Source organism: Schistocerca nitens, chromosome 1 (genome assembly GCF_023898315.1).
Source record: "Schistocerca nitens isolate TAMUIC-IGC-003100 chromosome 1, iqSchNite1.1, whole genome shotgun sequence".
NCBI classification, from domain to species: domain Eukaryota; kingdom Metazoa; phylum Arthropoda; class Insecta; order Orthoptera; family Acrididae; genus Schistocerca; species Schistocerca nitens.
The window spans coordinates 758,843,793-758,864,482 of NC_064614.1; the positions used below are offsets into that span (position 1 = coordinate 758,843,793).

Below are 20,690 nucleotides of genomic sequence, written 5' to 3' on the forward strand. Positions count from 1 at the left end.
TGTTCAATCCCTGTATTATATTATTCACATTTGGCTGTCATTGTCAGCAGTGGCGGCGGCAGCTGAAACTCGTATTTGAGTTTTCATTTTTCTCATGCATTTCCATTACTGCACGTCAGTTCAGGTATGGAGATGCCTATGATGGCTTAGCAGACCAATCCTTGCATGAAACATGCAGTCACATACATTATACATAATAGAGGGTGGAGGCAGTGGCTGTGCCTGGCAAAATTTGGATATGTGATGTTTGTCATTTTCCTGCTTCTGATGTTCCTGCTCAAAATGTAATACATCAGCTGAAGTAGTTTTGTGCCAATGTTTATAATCTTCTGCTGTGCCACACCAATTACTTTGGTCAATGTTTAGAATTTTTAGGTTCTTCTTGAATTAGTCCTTACAGTGCTATAGAGGAGCACCTTGGGGACTGTGCTCACTTCACTATGTAAAATTTGTCAAGGCATTCTGTTGTTTCCCATCCACTGGACATGCCCAATCCATCTGAGTTGGTAACCAGTAGTGATGGCTTCTTTACTATGCATCTTTGCCTTCTCAACAATCATAGTGTTTGATACAACTCATCCCATTTGATGTTCACAATATATCTAAGCTTCTGTTGGTTCAAGCATCCTAGGTCAGTGAAATAGTGGCAAGGTTTTGCAAGCATAGAGCTGGGTAGAAACACCAACTACTCAATACACCATCAGTTTGGTGCACAGTGTCTGATCTTGATTCAGGGAGACCCGATGTAAGAGTGATCCAAAAGCAACGTGTGTGGCATGCATCTTGTTCTCCACTTCCTTTTCCAACAAGCAGTTAGCAGACAATAAATTTCCTAGACAGAGAAAGTGATCTACTTGTTCCAAAGGTGTGCTAGACATAGAGGTATTGAGACCCGAAAAGGCAGTTCCAGGAGCTGGCTGTGCTAGGACCTTTGCTATTTTTATGTTGATTGTCAGGCCAAACCATTTATATGCAGTACTGAATCAATTTACAGGAAGTTCCAGCTCAATGGGTGTGTGAGCTAGAGAAGCATCGTCATCAGCATACTGTAATTCAGTTACCAGAGTGAGACTTGTGAAGCTTTTAGAGTGCAATCTGGAATGATTAAATAGTGCTCTGTCAAATCTGTATTTGAGTTCTACTCTTGCATTGTTTACAGACGAAGTCTCATAAAGCATGGCTGCTAGGTATATATCAAACAATTTTCATGTGAGGACACATCCTTGTTTGAACCCATTAGCAATAGGGAATTTATCAGATGATTCATTCTGCTATAGTACTTGCCCAGATAAATCATCATGGAGTGCTTGAATTAGTTTAATGAAGTGTTCAGGGCAGCCAAAACATCTTAAGACCTTTCACATAGCTTCTTGGGGCACTGCATCAAAGGCCATTTTTAGTCCAAGAACACAAGTAGTAAAAGCTTGTGTTGTTCCCTGCAACCCTCCTGCAGTTGCTGTGCACAAGAGGTCACATAAGTAGTTACTCTGGAGGGGCAAAATCTTCACTGAGATCCAGGAAGTACAATCTTGGAAAGAGTCTGGAGATGATTCATCAGAATTTTAGAAAAAAAATTTACCAACCACATAGAACAAGGATATGCCACAGTAGTTACCAAATATGGTTCGGTCACCTTATTTAAAGATGGTGACAACTGTGGAGGTCTTCATGTCAGCTGGTACCTTACAGGTTTACCACATTAGAAGAAACAGGGAGAAGTGTCTGGTTTTTAGAGGCAAGCCACCATTTTGAATGATATTGAGGGGTGTGCTGTCCAGTTGCCTTTCTTGTTTTCACACTATCTAGAGCCTTGCTGAATTCATGAAATGTTAGTGTGACTGCCACAGGTTGTGTTGGATGTTGTAGTGAATGTTCAAGAAAATTGTCAGAAGCAGTAGAACTACAGTTTAAGGAGAGCTAAAATGGTTTTTCCAGTAATTCAAGACATCATGACTATCACTTAGGATGGTCATTCTGTTGGCAGCTTTCAGGATTCCTGATGAGGCATGAACAGGCCCCATATATTTCATTTATTCCAGCATAAAAACTACGAAAGTCCCTGGCATCTGACAGACTTGGAAGTTCCTTGGTGTTTTTTTGCCACTTGTTGTTCTTGATTGTTCTTATTTGTTTGACATTTCCACTTGAGCCTTGAAAGTATGCTTTCTTTTCCACAGAGGATGGGTCTTCAGCAAGAGATACGTAAGCATTCTGCTTGACTTATGAGGTCCTTAATCACTTCATTTTTGTCATCAAACCAGTCATTTTTTGTCTTTGCATCAAAACCAGATATCTCCTCTGATGTCTTCATGGTATTATATTTTAAAGTGGGCCATTCATGTTCACCATCTGTTGTGTTAACTGCGGCAGTGCTAAGTCAATCCAAAAGTGTGTCTTGTAAGAGAGAGCAAACAGTTTAGCTCTGCAAGTTGTTTACATTGGATTTTCTCCCGGAAGGATTTCAGAAGTAGGATTGTGTTTTATGATGGATGATAATCCTCAGATGGCTAATCAGCAGTTTGTGATCAGTCCAGCAATCATCAAAGTTTCGAGCTGCTTTACTGATCAGGACATTATTATTGTCATGCTGCTGAGTGATGACAGTGTCAGTGAGATTACATATGATGATTAGGTAAGTGGAACTGCATGTCAGTGATAAATAGCTCAAGTACACAGACCTAGAAGTAGCAACTCATTTGCACTGCAGTTTCCAACACCTGTGACATTTCCCCAAAAACAATTCTCTCTTCAAACTCTGGCACTGAAGTCGCCTAGTAACAGGAGTTTATCTTCAGTTGGCCCTATAAAAGGTAAGCTAAGCATTGGTAGTAACATTTGTACCTGGCTGGGAATCCACACCCAGAATGTCACTCCTAATTTGTGGACAAAAACCAAGAAAGAACAACAGGACTATGACTACAGGGACATGGAACATCAGGTCTCTTTTGGACTTAAATGGCAATACATCAGAAAGAAGAAAAGCTTTCATCACCCACTAGCTAGCTAGTTTAGATATAGATGTTACTGCCATAAGTGAAACCAGACAATCCGGCAAGGGGCACATCACTGAGGCTAGCTCAGGGTACACCATCTTTTGGAAAGGAAAGTCTTCGGGAGAACCATGCACCCATGTCATAGGATTTGCAGTAAAAATAAAAATAATGAAATAACATCAATTAATCCCTATTTCTCTTAATGAAAGAATTATAACTTTTCGAATTCCCTGCAGCAGCTAGAGACTATGGTCACAAGTGTGCATGAGTTGCAGTTACATGTGTGTGTGTGTGTGTTTTCTGTCTATTTCTGCTGAAGGCCTTGTTGGCTGAAAGCTCACTTTCTTTTTGTTGTGTCTATATGTAACTCAGAATTTTTGCTATATGGTGAGTAGCAAGTATCCTTTTCACAATAATGTTACATTCCATTGTTTGACCTGACTGTTACTTTGTTTGTTACAGGGTCCAGTGATGTAACAACAGTGTAATCAACACGATTTGCAAACAATGTGCACTCAGATCAGGAGAAAGCCCAATGTGTCCTCTGGTATCATGAGACAAAGTCACCAAAAACAGTACAGAGAAAATTCCAAATGGAGTACCACAGATAGCCACCAGATGTTGAAAGCACAAAGATGTGTCATGTGAAGTTTAATGAAACAGGGAATGCCTGTGATCTCCCTAGAACAGTAAGTCCTGGACCTAGTACACAGACAATTCAGACAGTGAGAGACGCCTTTGTGAGAAGTCCCAAGAAGTCAGTCTGCAGAGTCTCAAGTGAGCTGCAGATTCTGAAGACATTAGTGCATGGTGTTCTGCATAAACAACTTCTTTTTCTTGCGTACAAACTGCAGATCATGCAGTCCCTCCAACCAATGGATTACGGTACTTGTTATGACTTTGCTGTTGCCGTGCTAGGTGAGATTGAATGACATGATAATGATCTGAAACATGTCCTTTTCTCAGATGAGGCCAAACCATGAGTGTGTCTCATGATACCAGAGATCACCTTGTCTTTCTCCTTGTTTGAGTACATGCTGTTTGCAAATGGTATCCAACTTCATTGTTGTTGCATCACTGGCTCTGTAGCAAACAAAGTAACAGCAAATATGTATGTACACTAAAACTTGAATATGTCAACAGCAATTCAAGATAAAAAATATTTGTCTATGTGTCATATTTAGTGCCTTATGAATATTTGTAATCAGGAAAAGACTTCTGGAATAGCTGGTTCTTTTGATTTTACCACTGCTAAATGATTCAATCATCATTACCCATATGGCACTGTAAGATAACTAAGATCCCTTACAAAAGACTAATGTCTTGAAAATAATTACATGGATAACAAAAAGGGAATATAGATGAAGTCATAAATTTACTTTCAGATGATGCAAATGGAAGCTATGATATCACAGCTGAGAGAACACAATTCTGACCTCCAGAAAGAAAAGCTTGAACTTCAGTCAGAGCTAGACAATAAAGAACGCAAGGAAGGTGAGCAAACGAAAATTATTGAGGCCAGAGATGATGTAATACGAAAACTGAAGATAAAAGAAAAGAAGCAGGCTGAAAAAATTTCTGATTTATCATTTGTAATTCAAGAGCATGAATCTGCTATATCTACAGTAAGTATCAATGTAATTGAATATATACATTGCACTAGGTCTTACAAACAGATGTAGAAATGAAGAGAAGCAGATGACAAACGTGAAAGCAACTTAAACTTAATATTTGCTTTTTGCATAAAACTTGGTGTGTTTTATAAATTTTGGTTCGCTGACTTCAAATTAGGCGCAAGAAGTACTGTGTTACCCATAGTTTTTGAGAATGAACTAATATAAGTTTTTCATACTGTGCCCTATACACACCATTCAACTGCATAATCAGTCATTTATAACAATCTTTTTGATCATGATTTTTATTGATATGTTTTGCTGGAGTGTCCCTTTTAAGATGCTAACAATAACCTGTAAGCATTGCAAGATTCCATTTGCCTTGGCAGCACAATTCCATGTTAGACATACCTTTGTAAAATCTCTTACCATACTTTTCGCTGAGATACACTATGTTTTTTGGAAATAAATCCAAGTTTTGCATAGAAGACTCATTTTTGAGGACTTGTCGGAAACTGTGTTTCTGCATGCACCAGTCAAGATGTCAGATACCTTCTTTCAGGTTGAAACTCTATTCTTGCCAAGAAAATTTATGAGAAATACTTCAAATGTGGCCCACACTATCTTTTTTTCCCTTGTAGTGATTCATCAAAATTTTCTGTCCTTCCCTTATTTGGTTTACTAGAGATTCCTTCTTTTATTTTGGCCTTACTAACTTCTGCAAATTTGTTCTGTGTATATTGAAATGCTCTTCCCTCATTATTCATAGTTTTCACATAACTTTTTACCAATCCAAGTTTGATATGTATTAGATGTAAAAATACTTCCCTGTGATCTATGAGAGGATAATTTTTGTATCATTCTTCATATCAAGTTAATAGTGTTCATGTTTATGTGATAGTCTGACAGACTTTCTATCAGCTCTAGCCCTACTGCCCCACCCACATATCAAGCAACTAAAGTCTTCCTAAAAACTGTAACTGTAATATCTCCACATATATGCCAATAGTGTGTGCTATAATGTACAGTATATAACAAACATAGCTTGCTCAGAAAAGTTTCTTTCATTTGTGTTGCATGGAAAATTGGCAGACTTTGAAATCTGTTTCCTATATTTAGAAGAATACCTTTGAAGCTACAATTCAGTGAGCTGATGGACAGCTGCCACTTGATTGAGATTATGTTCAATATACTTCCAGTAATATCACTGTAGAAGGCCATATTCCCATCTGAAAAGAAGAATGGGTTGCCTCCTTTCTCACAGTTGCAATACAGAGATATTTTTACATTCTTGTGTGGAACATTTCATCCGAGCATCCTCAAAGCATGCGTATCTGCTCTCTTTTTTGACTGATCTACGCTGATGACTAAGAAATCAATGTGAGTTCACTGTCTTACTCTTCAAACAATGGCAGTACGATTCTAGTCTTATGCTACAGACAATACCTTGCTGGAATATTCCATTGCCATCAGGAAAGACAACATGCATCAAGGGATACAGCTGGTCTGCAAAAATGTTTACATAGTCCACAGCTGACATGGTGCCTTTGATTAGCACCACAGATCACATGGAAGCAAAGGTGAATGTTCCCTGTAGCATAATACTGCCCACACTGTCATACACAATAAATGTTTAGAGTAGCCATTGGCCTGGATGGTGGTGTATTTGGATGTGAAAACTGATGTTGTGTAACAGGAAATATGATTCATCCAACCAGGTGACACATTTATATTTATCCACAGTGCAGTCTCAGTGAACCAGTTCCAATTGCAATCCTATTTGAGATGTCATCAGCTCTGCATGGGAACATGTAGGGATCTCCTGCTTCAGAGCCCCATGTTCAATAATGTGAGCTGATTTGTGTGCTCTGAAACATATGTCTCTGCACCATCATTGTACTCTGTCATTAGATCTTCACAGATTGCCACCTATCCTGGTTTATAGAACAGGCAAGCATCTGACCTCCACATTCAGTGATGAGGTGTGTATGTCCAACATCTTCTCACCAATTCATAGTTTAACTGTCCTTCAACCATCTTTTTAAAATTCTTATGACAGTAGCAGAAACATAACAGACCATCTTTGCCGTTTCTGAGATGCTCATTCCCAGGCACCAGGCCATAAGAGTCTGCCTTTTGTCAGAGTCATTTATGTCAGTGGATTTCTTCATATGCAGCCTGTATTGTTGCTATAATAATTCTCTGCTTGTATCTACTCTGCATAGATATTTTCTTTTCTGCATCAAGTGCCCACAGCATCACTAGGCAGCATTCAGTTTTATAGGGGGGCAATGGTTTTAATGTTTCGGCTCACCAACACAGGTCACAAATTTTCTGCATCTTAAATACACACATCAAAAAAAGTTTTGCATCACCTCAGTTCTGAGAGTTCTGTAACTGTACAGGAAATTGGAATAGAGATCAACATAAACATCATTTCTGCTCTTTTTATTGGTCATGAAAATCACACATTGCATGTTGCATCACCATGCAGCGAGACCTTCAGAGGTGGTGGTCCAGATTGCTGTAAACACAGGTACCTCTAATACCCAGTAGCATGTCCTCTTGCATTGATGCATGCCTGTATTCGTCGTGGCATACTATCAACAAGTTCATGAAGGCACTGTTGGTCCAGATTGTCCCACTCCTCAATGGTGATTTGGTGTAGATCCCTGAGAGTGGTTGGTGGGTCACATCATTAATAAACAGCCCATTTCAATCTATCCCAGGCATGTTTGATAGGGTTCATGTCTGGAGAACATGCTGGCCATTCTAGTCAAATGATATCGTTATCCTGAAGGAAGTCATTCACAAGATGTGTATGATGGGGGTGCGAATTGTCATCCATGAAAGCGCATACATTGCTAGTATGCTGCTGATATGGTTGTGCTATTGGTCAGAGGATGGCATTCATGTATCATACAGCCATTATGGTGCATTCCATGACCACCAGCGGTGTATGTTGGGCCCACACAATGCCACCCCAAAACAGCAGGCAACCTCCACCTTGCTGCACTCGCTGGGCAGTGTGTCTAAGGCATTCAGCCTGACTGGGTTGCCTCTAAACACGTTTCTGAGAATTGCCTGGTTGAAGACATATGCGAGACTCATCAGTGAAGAGAACGTGATGCCAATTCTGAGCGGTCCATTTGGCATGTTGTTGGACCCATCTGTACCCCACTGCATGGTGTTGTAGTTGCAAAGATGGACCTTGCCATGGATGTTGGGAGTGAAGTTGCACATCATGCAGCCTATTGTGCAGAGTTTGAGTCATAACACAAAGTCCTGCAGCTGCACAAAAAGCATTATTCAACATGGTGGCATTGCTGTTAGGGTTTCTCTGAGCCATAATCCGTAGGTAGCTGTCATCCACTGCAGTAGTAGCCAATGGGTGGCCTGAGCGATGCATGTCTTCAACAGTTTCTGTCTCTCTGTATCTCCTCCATGTCCGAACAACATCACTTTGGTTCACTCTCAGACGCCTGGACACTTGCCTTGTTGCCTGGCACAAAGTAACAATGCGGATGTGATAGAACTGCAGTATTGACCATCTAGGCATGGTTGAACTACAGACAACATGAGCTGTGTACTTCCTTCCTGGTGGAATGACTGGAACTGATTGGCTGTTGGACCCCCTCTGTCTAAAAGGCACTGCTCATGCACGGTTGTTAACATCTTTGGGTGGGTTTAGTGACATCTCTGCACAGTCAAAAGAATTGTCTCTGTGATATAATATCCACAGTCAATGTCTATCTTCAGGAGTTCTGGGAACCAGGGTGATAGAAAACATTTTTTGATGTGTGTATTATACAAAGAGCAATGATGACATGACACAGTTCACAAACAAACTGAACCATGTTGACAAAAAACAGAAACAAACTAACAGAAGTGATTGACATTAGCCTTAATTCTATAGCAGATGGTACATGGACTATATGAAAAGTAATTTGCATGCCATTTCTCAAAAACTATGTTGATGAAAAGAATAGACAGCAAATTAAAGAATAATTAGTCATATATTACCAACTTCAGATATAAATTATCAGGGAGCAAAATCCTTGTGCCACAGATTAATTTTGTTGCCTTTCATTATTTTTCATATTTCAAACACTTGTCACCAATTTTATAATATTTGACTCACTTTCTATAGTAATAAATGTTTAATTGTATTATTTATTTACTATACTGCCTATGAAATGGTAATAAAGCAGACTGGTAAGTGTTACACCATTGACAATATTGACTACTTATGAATTTCTCTTTTCTTATATGTAGTATTTCTGGTTCACAAGCAAGAAAATGTTTTAAATATTTCTGGAAAATATATTTCTCAGTCATGTTATGGCTCTTAAGTACAAAGCTTCAAACAAATTAGTTCTGTAAAATTATGAAAATAATAGTTTGGAAAGATCTTCTTTAGGCAAATAATACACATTTTACTGCTGGCTTACTAATTATTTAATATTATTGTGACCTCATTATAGGTTCTTAGCCCATTATTTAGTGTTACTGGTGAAGATGTCGCTATGCATACTGCTTGCTATACACATGAACAAAGCAAAGAATTTGCAACCATCAAAGAAATTAGCTGCCAATACTAAATATACATAATAATACATCCACAATCATAGAACAATAAAATAAGGTATATCCAAATCCATTTACAAAGGTGTGCAAGTTAACTAATATGGATTTGGTTGACAGGTTTGTCAATATCAAGGAGTAGAACATAATGGAAGTCTGCTTGCTCATTCAGTATGTTTCTCAGGTGGATTTTGATTTCCATTATTTAAAGTACAGACTGTTTCTCTCCATTTTATCCAGAGTGCAGTATCTGTACATCTATTACACAATTATGTCTTGTTTTCAGACAGTGCCGTGCAAAGACAGAGTCTGTTTTCTGCAACTTTAAATTTCATTTGTGTTCTTAATGTCTGGTGCACATTGACCTATCTGTTTTATTGTTGTTGTATGTGCCACACTCTTTGTGATTGATTTAAGACCTCTAGGCTGCAAAAGCAATAAGTAATTAGTGAATCAGTGGTAAAAAGTATGTTTTCCTCTGTAATCATGTTTCATCAAGTATGCACAATGAAGTAAACAGAAAAAGATATTCTGCACAAAAATAAAAAATAGGCATATCCAGCTCAGAAAGAACTTGTTTGAAATTGCTCATAATGGCATAATTGAATCAAATCATCTTATCTCTGTCACACTAGCTGATTTTCTTCTTACTCTTGAAAACCAATGTATTTTCTGACTTCAGTTTACACGAATTCACTGCCATCACGACACATCAGTAGAGTGCCTTGTTCAGAAAGATCGTTCTCCATGTCTAAGAACATCATAGACATGGAGAATGATCTCTCTGAACAATATAGTGTGTGGAATTATATCTCCTCAGGATGCGGTTTTGACAGACTGAACATCTAATACATTATATCACCTGACAACAGTTAAGCAAAAACATCTAATGAAAAGAAGGGTAACAACAATGCATTCGTGTGATTACTTTTCAGTGGAATGCTTCAGGCTAAATATATCTCAATAAATATGTTAGTGCTCCCTCTCAAGACCCATGGAAAACCTTTTGGATTTTCAAAACCACTTGTCAGAGCTATTATGTTATACTGCCTGCAGACCAGTCCATTCACATCAGAATCAATGTGTTAATGAACACAAACACCACCTAAGGTTCCCTATACTATCAAATTTATAGAATCTTACAATTTACTGGGACAATGTTTAAAGAACATTTGTCTTGCGCATAAGTACTCCATAAGAATTCAGTCACAGGGCCATACTTTGGATACAGCTATGCATTGTTGTCTTATGTCATCACACTTTTGGGCAATCAATCCCCCCCCCCCCACTGCCAAAATTCCATTGCTCAGAGAGTTCAATCTGCATCAGGAGTGGTGTCCATTTGAAATCTGTATGGGAAACTATAGATAAATCAGTGACATCTGAGTACTTCTTCTCCTTCTTATGTTTTATTAGTAAAAACTGCTCTCTCTTCAAACCCAATGGTGCATATCATGACCACTATTCTATGTCAGGACATGACTTTCACAGCAACTAAACAAAGGCCACCCTTGTGTACAACTGAGAAAATTATTCAGTGTCCAGTGTTCTTCCAACAAATATGAAAACCTCTCTCTTGGAAATATCTGCTGGAAAATCATTTTATTCAGTGGGTGAAACTTTTTTAGCATAAATGAGCATGCTGAGATATAGCTTACTGTTTTACTGGGATGGCCAGTAATTACTTGAGTAAACATGAACCTTCTGTTTTGTTGTGAAATATATAACATTTATTTTTTGTGTATTAAGATATTACTTCAGCTCACATATGAAGTAACATGAATATGTCTTTTAGTGTCTGTTTAAATATAAATTTTTATGATTTTCTGGATAATATTCCATACTTATTTGCATGTATTAAAACGTTTTGTCAGTTATTATGAGTGCACACATGAGTTACTATATTTTAGCCTTCTGCACTCTTTATTGTAAATTTGGTGATAAGTCCATAATTGCACATTTAAAAAACCTTATTCATTATATATGCAATAAAGTCCACTGCCATTGAAATATATGTAAATTACAACAAAATAGGATAAATTGTGATAAAAAGTGTGTGGAATTTGAAAAATTCAACTTTTGTAATTATAAGTGCATCTCAAGTCATTTCCTTCTAAAAGTGATACAGAAAGGCATTACAAAAATTTCATAGTACATTAATGAAATAACACATTCAGCTTCAAGCAAATGAATTGGAACTAAACTGATCTCTTTCATACATCTAAGAATTGGTTATGCATAGCAAAATGTTTAGTTTAGTCTGCATGACTGAACTGATAAAAGGGAGAAAGGTTTCCCACTACAGATATCATAATAGTTGGAATATGCTCCTCTTGTTACTCACATGTCTGAGCAGAGTCATGACAGGGGCATAATAATGAGTACGTAGAAATGGTTTCATCAGCAATAGGCATTGTAGGAAAGCACAGCACATGGGTGCAGAAATAAATTTTTTCCTTTGTAGCAATATCAACATGAATATGGAAAATAGTAGAATATTCCATACGTCAGAATTTAAGTGTTCCATTTAACATCCAAAAGGTAAATATAATATACAAGGAACAATAAACTAATATAAGTAAAGGTGAATGGGAAAAAGTAGGTAATATAATGCCAACTTAAATTTTTCCATACAATGTATGTTGTTTTAAGTATTCCATCTCATAAATCAATTTGCCAGCAAGGTGGCACTGGTACATCAAAAGTAATGTATCACAGTTTGTTCCTTAACAGAGAAAAAATATACATTAGGGAATAAAGTCTCAAAATGAAGTGTTCAGGAAAATATATCATTCAAGTACAGCAACTAAAATGCACAGTACAAATTGAAATGTGACTCTACGCTTTTCAGAGCTGTTACTTACACACAATAAATACTATTGAATTAAAGGAGGCCACTCATGAGAAAGAAGAAGCATTGAGTTGTCAATAGGCACACACACAAATAAAGAACACTTACTATCTTTCGGAGTTATCCTTTCAAACTTGAGTAACAGACACACAGAATATACACACTCATATGCTTAGTTCAGAGAAAATCCTTACAACACATCCTCCACTCCTGTAATCATGCTGGCCTCAATCTCCAGTAACTCACTGTCCCCACACCCTCCATTCAACATTTTTCCCTTCTTCTATCTTATCACTCCCTCCAAATTCACCTCCATATGTCACCTTCAGTGTGCGTTACTCCCCACTGACTCTGGCACCCATTCATCACATTCCTAGCCCATCTGCCATATCGGCAGTATATTGGCAAAGCATTCATCATCATGGATGACAATTTGCACCCCCATCATGCACATCTTGTGAATGACTTCCTTCAGAATAATGACATTGCTTGACTAGAGCGGCCAGCATATTCTCCAGACATGTACCATGGGATGGATTGAAAAGGGCTGTTTATGGATGATGTGACCCACTAACCACTCTGAGGGATCTTCACTGAATCGCTGCTGAGGAGTGCGACAATCTGCACCAACAGTGCCTTGATGAACTTGTGGATAATATGCCACGACAAATACAGGCATGCATCAATGCAAGTGGATGTGCTACTGGGTATTAGAGGTACTGGTGTGTACAGCAATCTGGACCTCTGAAGGTCTAGCTGTGTGGTGGTACAACATGCAATGTTTGATTTTCATGAGCAATGAAAAGGGCGGAAATGGTGTTTATGTAGATCTCTATTCCAATTTTCTGTACAGGTTTCAGAACTCTCAGAACTGAGGTGAAGCAAAACTTTTTTTGATGTGTGTACATTATAACAACATTATTACATTATTACAGAATGAGTTTTAAAGGATTTTGAAGATGTTTGTTTTGTGGTGTTACATATGTGCATTGGAATACATACACTATGTGATCAAAAGTATCTGGACATACCCAGAAACATACATTTTTAAAAATTAAGTGCACTGTGCTGCCACCTACTGCCAGGTACTCCATATCAGCAACTTCAGTAATCATTAGATATTGTGAGAGAGAAGAATGAGGTGCTCCACGGAACTCATGGGCTTCGAATGTGGTTCAGATAATTGGGTGACACTTATGTCATACGTCTGTACACGAGATTTCCACACTCCTAAACATCCCTAGGTCAGCTGTTTCTGATGTGATAGTGAAGTGGAAATGTGAAGGGACACATACAGCACAAAAGCATACAGGCTGACCTGGTCACTTGACTGACAGAGAATGCTGACAGTTGAAGGGGGTCATAATGTGTAATATGCAGACATCTATCCACACCATCACACAGGAATTCCAAACTACATCAGGATCCACTGCAAGTACTATGAAAGTTAGGCAGGAGGTGAGAAAACTTCGATTTCATGGTCGAGCATCTGCTCAAAGCCACACATCATGCTGGTAAATGCCAGATGATGCCTCACTTGGTGTAAGCAGTATAACATTTTACTATTTAACAGTGGAAAAACGTTGTGTGGAGTGAAAAGTCATGGTACACAATGTGGTGATCTGATGGCAGGGTGTGGATATGTTGAATGCCCAGTGAACGTCATCTGCCATTGTATGTAGTGCTAACAGTAAAATTCAGAGGCGATGGTGTTACGGTGTGGTTATATTTTTCACTGAGGGGACTCTGATCCCTTGTTGTTTTGCATGGCACTATCACAGATCAGGCCTACATTGATGTTTTAAGCACCTTCTTTCTTCCCATTGTTGAAGAGCAATTCAAGAATGGTGATTGCATCTTTCAACATGAACGAGCACCTGTTCATAATGCACAGACTGTGGCAGACTGGTTACATGACAGTAATATCCCTGTAATGGACTGGCCTGCACAGAGTCCTGACCTGAATTCTATAGAACACCTTTGGGATGTTTTGGAATGCTGACTTCATGTCAGGCCTCACCAACCAACATCGATATCTCTCCTCAGTGCAGCACTCTGTGAAGAATGAGCTTCCGTTCCCCAAGAAACCTGATTGAATGTATGCCTACCAGAATGGAAGCTGTCATCAAGGCTAAGGGTCAGCCAACACCATATTGAATTCCACTATTACAAACTTGCAAGTCATTTTCAGTCAGGTGTCTGGATACTTTTGATCACATTGTGTATTTCCGGTGGTATAGAAATCCGATTTTATCGAGTTTATATTTTGTGGGATTAAGTGGGTTTCACACAGGTGTGTACAAAACTAAGTGTTTGGACTGTGACTGTGACAGGCAGATCATTTGGCATTAGTTTCAAAGAACTCACACCAGCATTAAAAAACAAAAAATACCACACACCAAGAATACCCACTCACCTGCATGAAACAGAATGCTATGTTAACAACACAAAAAATCAGCATCCTACACATCCAACCTAAAGGAAAAAACTAGACAGCCTTGAAACATACAAGTGTGTATGCATGCACACATGCATGGATATATGCACCTTAATATTTACTACAAATATTTAGTTATGTTACCATGACACTTCCAAATGTGCAAGGCATTGACCTCATTTACAGATATACCATCACGCCACAACTTGTACTCCTTGTCAGCTTGAAACTATATGTACATCAACTAATGACACAAACTGTACATCTACCTGCATATTGAAGCGTTAACCAATGTATTACCCCAACCTTAAGGCAATTATTATGTGTAACTGATATAATCTTAAGAACCCTCTGCTTTGGAAAATTTGCTCTCATCCACCCACTTCTTCCACCCTCTCTTTCTCTTCCTCTTCCTCTGCCTCCAGTCATTCATTCCTATCTGTGAATCCCAACCAAAATTAAACAACGTAAGATCCAGAATGGAATGTAGCAATATTATGAAAAGGAAAGTTACTATTCACCATATAGTGAAGATGCTGAGTCACAAATAGACACAATAATAAGACTGTCAAAAATAAAGTTTTCAGCCATGAAGGCCTTCTTGCATTGCATATGTATGTGTGTGTGTGTGTGTATGTGTGTGTGTGTGTGTGTGTGTGTCTATTGTTGATGAAGGCCTTAATAACTGAAAGCTCTATTTGGGATAGTGTTTATTTGGGCCTGTCTGCGACTCAGCATCTCCACTATATGGTCAGCAGCAACTTTCCCAACCATAATTGTTATTTATGCATTATTTTAGCATCATACCCAACATAACTGTTATACTTAAAATTTGAAACATGTCACCTGATTACACAAATGAGTATGAAGTTCAAGCTATATAAAATTGACAAAACTGGAAATGTATACCACCTGAAACATGTATTCCCTTGAATGTATTCAACACCTCAAAACAAACATCTCTGGAATCTTTTAAAACCCATTCTATAATAATATTGTTATGATGTATATTCTTTGTAGTCTGTGATTATGTTTCTCTTCTGCTGTATGATGTTTTCACCTAATAGTTTCCAGAGGCTATATTTGTTTCAAAATATGACAATATACATGTGATGCAGTATGACAGTGAAAGGAACCTGTGGCCACTGGCGGTACTCTATTTCACTTATTTTATTTTTACCATTAGATATACATTTAGGTTTTTGTCAATAAACCCAAAACCATGTTCTGAAATAGCGTTTTGTTTCTCCACCAGACAGTGCCATAAATTCCTCCAAAAAATTGTAACACAATACACACACACAAGTCATACTAACAAATGTAAACCCACCTGATGATGGAGATTTAAATCTTTGAAACACATAATGGAGATAAACAAACAGTGACTGGTAATGGTAAACCTGTTGGTTCATTTGATGTCAAAAACAATCACAGTAAAGCCTAACCTAAAACGTTCATATTAAAAGGTATTCAAAGAGGGTTCCAACTAGCTAGAGTATGTGAAGCTTCAGTGAACAATATCACATTTAGAACTATTTAAAAGTAATCCAATATCACTCAGGGACAAGTAATGAATATGTCTAACTTGCAACTTTTCATTCAATACATAAAAAAAATGAGACTATAATACACAAAGTATATCAAGTGTAATTTAATCATATACCTTCAATAATTAATTAAATAGAAATAGTACCCATTGTGGTAGGTAGAAGTAACTGTCTTAATTAAGTTAATCTAAAACCTCATATCTGTACATTCCTAGGAATGAAGCTGATACAGAGCTGCCAATTGTAGTTTATACCAATGTGTAACAGCAAGCTACCAACTATTTTGCAGCTTCAGGGTGCGTGGTTGGCTTTTTGGTGCTGTGTCAGATTATTTCTGCCAGTCATTGCCATGTCATTCCTGGTAAAGTCAGTCAAAAGTACCATTACTACCCAGTCTGGCAGCTGTGATTCTGCATTGGCTGCATTGACTTCCCAAAGACAGATGAACTGCTTAGTCTTCCCCTTTTTTATACCTGGATTCATAAACAGTACCTATGGTCTGGGCTTAAAATATGGAATTCTCAAGTACTTCTGACTCTGTTTAGTTTGCATAGCAATACCAGTGACATCAGGGCAGCTGTCTTAATATTGTAGCATCAACATCTGGGGGCAACTTATCTAACTGGATGTTGAACATATTTTGGATTCAAATGCCACCTCATGCAGAGTTCACCCAATCAATTTGTGCTCTGTTATATTTTATGAGGACACAACATAGAGGAGCATCCTTTGCCTTTCTGTATGGCTTTGATTCGCACAATACAACAGCTTTTTGAGAATAGACTTGTGGGTGTGCTCCGTACAGGCATAACTTTTGGAAGGAAGGTGGTAGTTCACCACTTAAAAAAAAAATTTAAACCTGCATGTAAAGAGATGATACAAAATTACTATACTGTTCTTTTATGGAGCCTTTAAGGCTTTCAAATGACAAAATGGTATTAATCACAAAAGCTTTGGCAACTGTTTCTACAGTCACATTTGACAGAGGAATCATAATCAGAAAATGTGAAAAGTGATCAATGATTGATAAAACATATTTATTATTTTGGGCCTAAATAAGGAAAAAAGGTTTGTGCACATGGTGAGGAAAACCACACCCAACTTTCAGTGTCACACTTACAAGTAGGCCCCCAATATTATGTGGTTACCTGTGCATTTTTTGCCTGCTTCCCACTGTAGCATGCTTGTGTACTGTCATGTGACTGCTGTAAAATTGCTCCTCTAAGGTATTTAAGAATGACTAGACAACTGCCTTGCAGTGATTTATGATAAAGGACTTTATCAATGATCACAAAGTTGGATGGTGCTGCAGACTGCTTGTATTTTCCACTCTCTTTCTGGCCTTTCTGTAGTTCAGCAATCAGGTGTTTGTTGGTCCTCACATGCCAAAATATATGACTCAAGGCATCAACATTTTGGGGAGAGATTTCCTAGCTTGTGTTTTATTGAGTTATCTTATCCACTTAACTTAATGGCCTACCTTGTTGGTCTACTGTTTGGGTCCTTTAGACTTAGTAAGCACATTAATGTCCTGTGTATGAGTTACATTCAAAATGGATTACTACATACACTAGGGCTAATATCTCCTTCTCTGTTGTGTTGTGATCAGCTTGATACAACTGTCTAGGCACATACTCAACATTGTAATGAAATTCTCCATGAACTTGACTAAGAACACACCAAAATGCATTATTGATGACATCAGAAAAGAGCACAAATAGTTTCTCCAAACTGGGGTATGCCAAAACAGGTGAGAGTTCGATTTTTTCTTTTCTTTTCTTTTTTTTTTTTTTTTTTTTTTTTTTTTTTTTTTTTTTTTTTTTTTTTTTTTTTTTTTTTAAATTTTAGAATGGCGTTGATGTCACTGCCTTCCACAACAGTGAATGAGCAGGCATGCAGCAAATCAGAAGTGGTCAGACCCCCACATCCAAAAGCCAAGCACACTTGATGTACCCATGTGCGCAGTGTCGAATCCAGGTAATTTGATTTAGTAGCAATGCGTTGCCCTGCTATGCAGCATCCAGCTGTGCAGAAACAAGAAACTGCTTACTGGCATGCTGCACAAATACCAGTACACATTACATAGGGAAATTTAGAGGAAACATCAAAGCACAGCATTCCAAAGCTGTCCAGTGGCCCCTTGTGCCGTCAGAAAAGCACACATTCTGTGCAAATGTACTGTTCTGGAAGTGAGTATGTATTTATGTCCAAAATCTTCCACTGATTGCTGTATTAGCTGGAATGATGGACAGGAAGAAATTTTATTGTGGAAGTCTTTTGGTGGCCATGAATAAGCTGAAAAGTACAGGTTGAACCTTACTTCTGATATCAGTAATAATAATAATAATAATAATAATAATTTTATTGTCATTTGGCCATTACAGCAATAGACAAGCTAGATAATGTGCATTGGTAGGATTTTGGTTTAATATGGTAGGTTTGTTGGTTTGAAGAGTAAAGGTACTAAAGGGTTCAATATGAAAACATACTTAACACATAAGTAGTTAATTTAGACAGTAGTACATCGGCTTTACATAGGGGAAGCATAGTGAAAGACTTCAATCTCTTGGAAGGATGTCAGAATTTAGGATGGATCTGTCTTGGATCATCAATGGGAACAGAGGTAGGGAGCAGCGTCTGGGCCCCTACAGATAAACCTAAACTGAAACTAAACTCCTCCCACACAGGCCATGAAGGCCCAAAGGTACCGACTGGCCACCGTGTCATCTTCAGCCCACAGGCGTCACTGGATGTGGATATGGAGCGGTATGTGGTCAGCACACCACTCTCCGTGCCGTAGGTTAGTTTCTGGAGCAGCTACTCTCAATCAAGTAGCTCCTCAGTTTGCCTCACAAGGGCTGAGTGCACCCTGCTTGCCAATAGCGCTCAGCAGACCGGATGGTCACCCATCCACCTTGTTAGCCCTGCCCAACAGTGCTTAACTTCGGTGATCTGACAGGAACAGGTGTTACCACTGCGGCAAGGCCATTGGCTCACAGATAAGTCTCACATGATTTAATTGGATGAAGCTGATTTTTGGGTTGTGCAGTGTCACACTGTGGGTGCAGATACCACAAAGGCAGAATTGGCAGTACAGCATGTGGGACCCAACTTCCTTGCCAGCCGCGGTGGCCGTGCGGTTCTGGCGCTGCAGTCCGGAACCGTGGGACTGCTACGGTCACAGGTTCGAATCCTGCCTCGGGCATGGGTGTGTGTGATGTCCTTAGGTTAGTTAGGTTTAAGTAGTTCTAAGTTCTAGGGGACTTATGACCTAAGATGTTGAGTCCCATAGTGCTCAGAGCCATTTGAACCCAACTTCCTTACCCTGGCCTGAGCATGAGGATCAGTAGGTATTAGTTCACAAAACAAAGGAGAGACAGTTACAGTGTTGTTATGAAAAGTTATATACAATTTTGTTATGAAGAGTTATTTGTTGTACATTCCACCCCCAGTACAAAAGTCTACATGACTTGATTTTACTCCGTTGGTGGCTTGTAACTACTGGAGGGGTTATAAAAGGAAATAGAAAGACTTTGATCGTGTTACTTCCCAGTACAATATAATTTTTTTTTTTTTTTTTTTTTACTATATCTTCGTCATTTACCAGCCATGGCTGGACAGACTGCGTCACAAATACAATGTTTATCAACTAACATTTATACAACACCATATACAAAATTTATATTACAAATAAAAGAAAATATTTATGCAGCGCACAAAAACACATAGAACATAGCGGGAATAAAATATAACTAAACAGGAAAGTAAAACTTCATAGCAGCAAATGAAAATACCATAAAGCAAAATGTCACACACACAAAGTTTCATTTTGGCAAAATATGTACTTTAAGTAAAACACAAAATTAAATGTGTAGTTAACATAAGAAGAAGATTAAATTTAGGCAAAATTATATACAAAACATAACAATATTTATTATTTTGTCCATTCAGTAGAACCCTGTTGAAAAACTCTTCCAATGAATATAGTGGATGTTGGTTCAAGTCCTGAGCAATTTTTTTCCGAAATAATTCAGGTGGCAGGGATTTCACTTCTGGAGGCAGTTGATTGTACATTTTTAGGGCGACTGTTGGAAAGCTGTCTTGTGTACTTGATAGGTGACACCTTGACACTTCAATGTTCCTCTTACAGCGAGTGTATTTCTTGTCTTATGCTAAAATTCCTTTGATTTTCTTTTATATATATGAGGCAGAAAAACACATACTGGCTAAAGACAGTCATTATGCCTAGCCTGGTGAAAATAGGCTTACAGTGGTCCAGTCTTTTGCTAGAGGATATGATCCTGATGGCTTTTTTTTTTGTAATAGCAACACATCTTTGCTGCCTGAGGAGTGTCCCCACAACAACAGTCCATAGCTAATGTGGCTGTGGAAGAGTGCATGGTAGACTATTGTGAGAAACTGGTCAGTTATTACTCTCTTCAGCTTCCTCAGGAGGTATATCACACGAGAAAGTTTGGTGCATACATATGCAGTGTGATCATTCATGGAGAGTTTGCTGTCAATCTTGAAGCCCAGTAGTCTGACAGTCTCCATGTTTTCTTGGTCTTCAATGTTGGTTAGACTGCATATCAAATGTTGGGTTTTTTCTTCATTGATCTTCATTTTGTTTATTACGAACCATTCTTTTATTTCTTCAAACATCAA

General features: G+C 38.3%; 1 protein-coding gene across 1 annotated transcript in view; it reads left to right on the top strand.

The window, feature by feature from the left end:
* Positions 1-20,690, top strand: part of LOC126199029 (cingulin-like) — a 310,715-nt gene that overhangs the window by 183,112 nt on the left and 106,913 nt on the right. The window contains exon 10 of the mRNA XM_049935770.1: positions 4,379-4,618. Coding sequence (XP_049791727.1) covers positions 4,379-4,618 — 240 coding nt within the window. The remainder of the gene's footprint in view (positions 1-4,378; positions 4,619-20,690) is intronic.